The sequence below is a fragment of the Quercus lobata genome, chromosome 7 (genome assembly GCF_001633185.2).
Source record: "Quercus lobata isolate SW786 chromosome 7, ValleyOak3.0 Primary Assembly, whole genome shotgun sequence".
Lineage (NCBI taxonomy): Eukaryota > Viridiplantae > Streptophyta > Magnoliopsida > Fagales > Fagaceae > Quercus > Quercus lobata.
This window is the reverse complement of record NC_044910.1, coordinates 42,504,057-42,506,761: the sequence shown is the minus strand read 5'-3', so window position 1 is coordinate 42,506,761 and position 2,705 is coordinate 42,504,057. Positions and strand designations below refer to the sequence as shown.

General features: G+C 32.7%; 1 protein-coding gene across 1 annotated transcript; it reads right to left on the bottom strand.

Moving 5' to 3' along the window:
• Positions 1–935: 935 nt before the first annotated feature.
• LOC115952071 (F-box/kelch-repeat protein At1g57790-like) lies at positions 936–1,802 on the bottom strand. Its single transcript, XM_031069157.1, has one exon. It carries the CDS (start codon positions 1,800–1,802, stop codon positions 936–938), a length of 867 nt encoding a protein of 288 aa, XP_030925017.1.
• Between the last annotated feature and the right edge of the window lie 903 nt (positions 1,803–2,705).

Genomic DNA, 2,705 nt, shown 5'->3' with positions numbered 1-2,705 from the left:
GCTGAATAGTTGAACTGTGCATATACACTCGCTTGCAAATTTTCTGGCAGGCACACAGAATCATGGACAGCCAAGTACACTCACTTGCCTTTTCTAGACTCTATTTGTTTTAGCTCTGTTTTATATGAAAATGGGCTTATGTAGATTACTTTTTATGATGTAAACTGTTTTGTATTGAGAGAAACAGAACCTTAAGAGAACTGTTGGGTTAATTTGGTATTGGAAGATGCATTGTACAAGCTAAGTTCCATACTAAATATTTGATGCATACACAATGGCAAATTGTTGGGTTTAGTGCATTATATTTTAAAAAACTGGATTTGCATTGGTGTATATGTTTCTCATTTTCTTTCTTCCTAACTGTTAAGAAGTGACTTCTGCAAATTTTGGATTTCCAGATACCATCTATTGATATTCTGCAGTATACAAGTCAAGTCTTAGGGGTAATACTAGCTTTACTTGAAGATCCAGATGAATCCGTTCAATTAACTGCAGTTTCATGCTTACTCATGGTGAATTCCCTTCTTTGTGTTTGTTTCATAAAATAATGTTGGAAATTACATGTTTATTTATCTTGTACCTCAAAATGACCTAATCAAACTAATGTCTTATATGTTAAATAACCTAAGCTAACATCAATATAGCACCACAACAATTCACCATTTCCATGTGTAAGAACAGGTTATATACTAGTTAAAAATAATGTTGAAACTTAAAACCAATAGGCTGCAAAGTTTGCATAATAAATAAAAATAAAAGTTGCAAAGTTCCATGTATGAAGCCAAAATGTTTACAATAAAATAATTAATTAAAAAAAAAAAAACTAAACTAGAGATATAACCAATGCATAGTAAAAATAAACTAAACTTTTTGTGAAGTTCTTTCCATCTAGAATAAGCTTCTTTGTAAGTTGTCAACCTCTATAATTCTTCTTCTCACCATTTAAACCCTTTATCCAAATCTATGTAATTGGGTTTAATCCAAGTGCATTCGGTTAGTTCTATTCCAAGAGATATACTCTTACTCGAATAATCACTAAAACAGGAGTGGTACTTCTTAGTTTGGAGAGAGTAGAATATGTTATTGTTGTCTAGAACATTTGGCACGTAAATCTTATTACTCATACCCTTTGCCACAACCAATTTTGAAAAAGAACCATAGGAACTAACATATAGCATTTTATTTCCAATGTTTGTCACTTTATGCCATTTCATCCTTGTCCCAATTGAGGAGAGATTCAATGAGTAAATCTGAATACTTGGCTCAATATCATTAAGCTCAAATACTGCAAAAAGCTTCCCATCACTTTCCAACAAATAACTATTCCATGATTTATCTAAGTGTTCTGGAGGAGTAAAATAGGAAAGATATTTCCATCGACAATTGTTTTGATTAGGATGAATCAAGTATTCATGCGGATCAAATACTCCCACTTCAGTTGGGAGACCGTCCTCTTGTAGACCCAACCAATAGCAACGGTCTTTATATAGTAGGGGATTCCCATTACCAAGAGGCTGAAAACGCTCTGTAAATTCGCACAAAGTCCAAGCCACTTCACCACGCCTAATGATGCCGAATTTGGATCCATTAGATATGATTGCAATAACAAAACAGTTAGTAGAAGTTGGGGGAGAAGAAAAACTCATTGATTTAAATTCTTCCTCACAAGAATAACTTGGGAGTTCTATTTTAATCCTATCAAAGGGATGGAAGAAAAAGACACTTCCATCCATTTTAGACAAAAGAAGCCAACCGTACTTTGAATATCGGATAAATGCATCTTGTAACTCTGGAATATCCATTTGATAACTGCCATTATCATGCATTGGATGAAAGAATGTGCATTTATGAATATCCAATTGCATTAAACATGGAGAATGAGAATATGGGGGATCCAATAATGGTCGAAGTGGACTCATAGGACTAGGAAGGGTTTGGATATAGCATTTAAAGTCTGTGTTTCCACATTAAAAAACAGAGTAAACAATAATTTTTCCCACATTAAAAAATTATTTTGCTACAGTGTTTTTAGTTTTCAGTTTCAGCAAAAATAAGTTGTATCCAAACAGACCCTTAATCACTATGATTTGCAAATGGCACGAAAAGTACTCAAGTCTTTGAGAATGAGGCGTGCCGAAAATTGACAAAGAAGATGAAATGGAAGCTCAGACCATGATCTGTCTAGCAATTCTTCCTTCTTTTTCTCACAAAGAAGATCTAATGAAAACTCAGAACATCATCCATCAAGCTCTACTTCATTTAGACTAAGAAGATGAAATGGAAGCTTAGACTATAATCCATCTAGCTCTACTTCTTCCTTCTCTTTCTCTTTCTCTTCCTCTTGCTTGAAAGATTGAACAATATTTTCTATCATATATTTGGAAGATATATAGTTGTCCTGTATTGAATTTAATAGGGATGAAACAAATAAGAAAAATTATTCAAACTCGACCAAACAATGAAATAAAGTAATTCTTTACAATCATGAAATACGAATAGACGACATGAACAATATATATTTAGATTGTAGACTCTAAAAGAGTCTGGGGATCAATTTAGCAATATGATACAATAAAAACAATAATCCTGCTCCCTCCCCTTAAAACTGATGATGATATTTATTAAAAATACATTACAAAAAGAGTTTTAACTAGTACACTGCATGGCGGAATAATTATTGATATAAAAAAAAATAAACGATAGTA

What these genes read in the sequence shown, in the direction of transcription:
- LOC115952071 (XM_031069157.1), bottom strand. Translation starts at nt 1,802, where the DNA reads ATGGATATTCCAGAGTTACAAGATGCATTTATCCGATATTCAAAGTAC.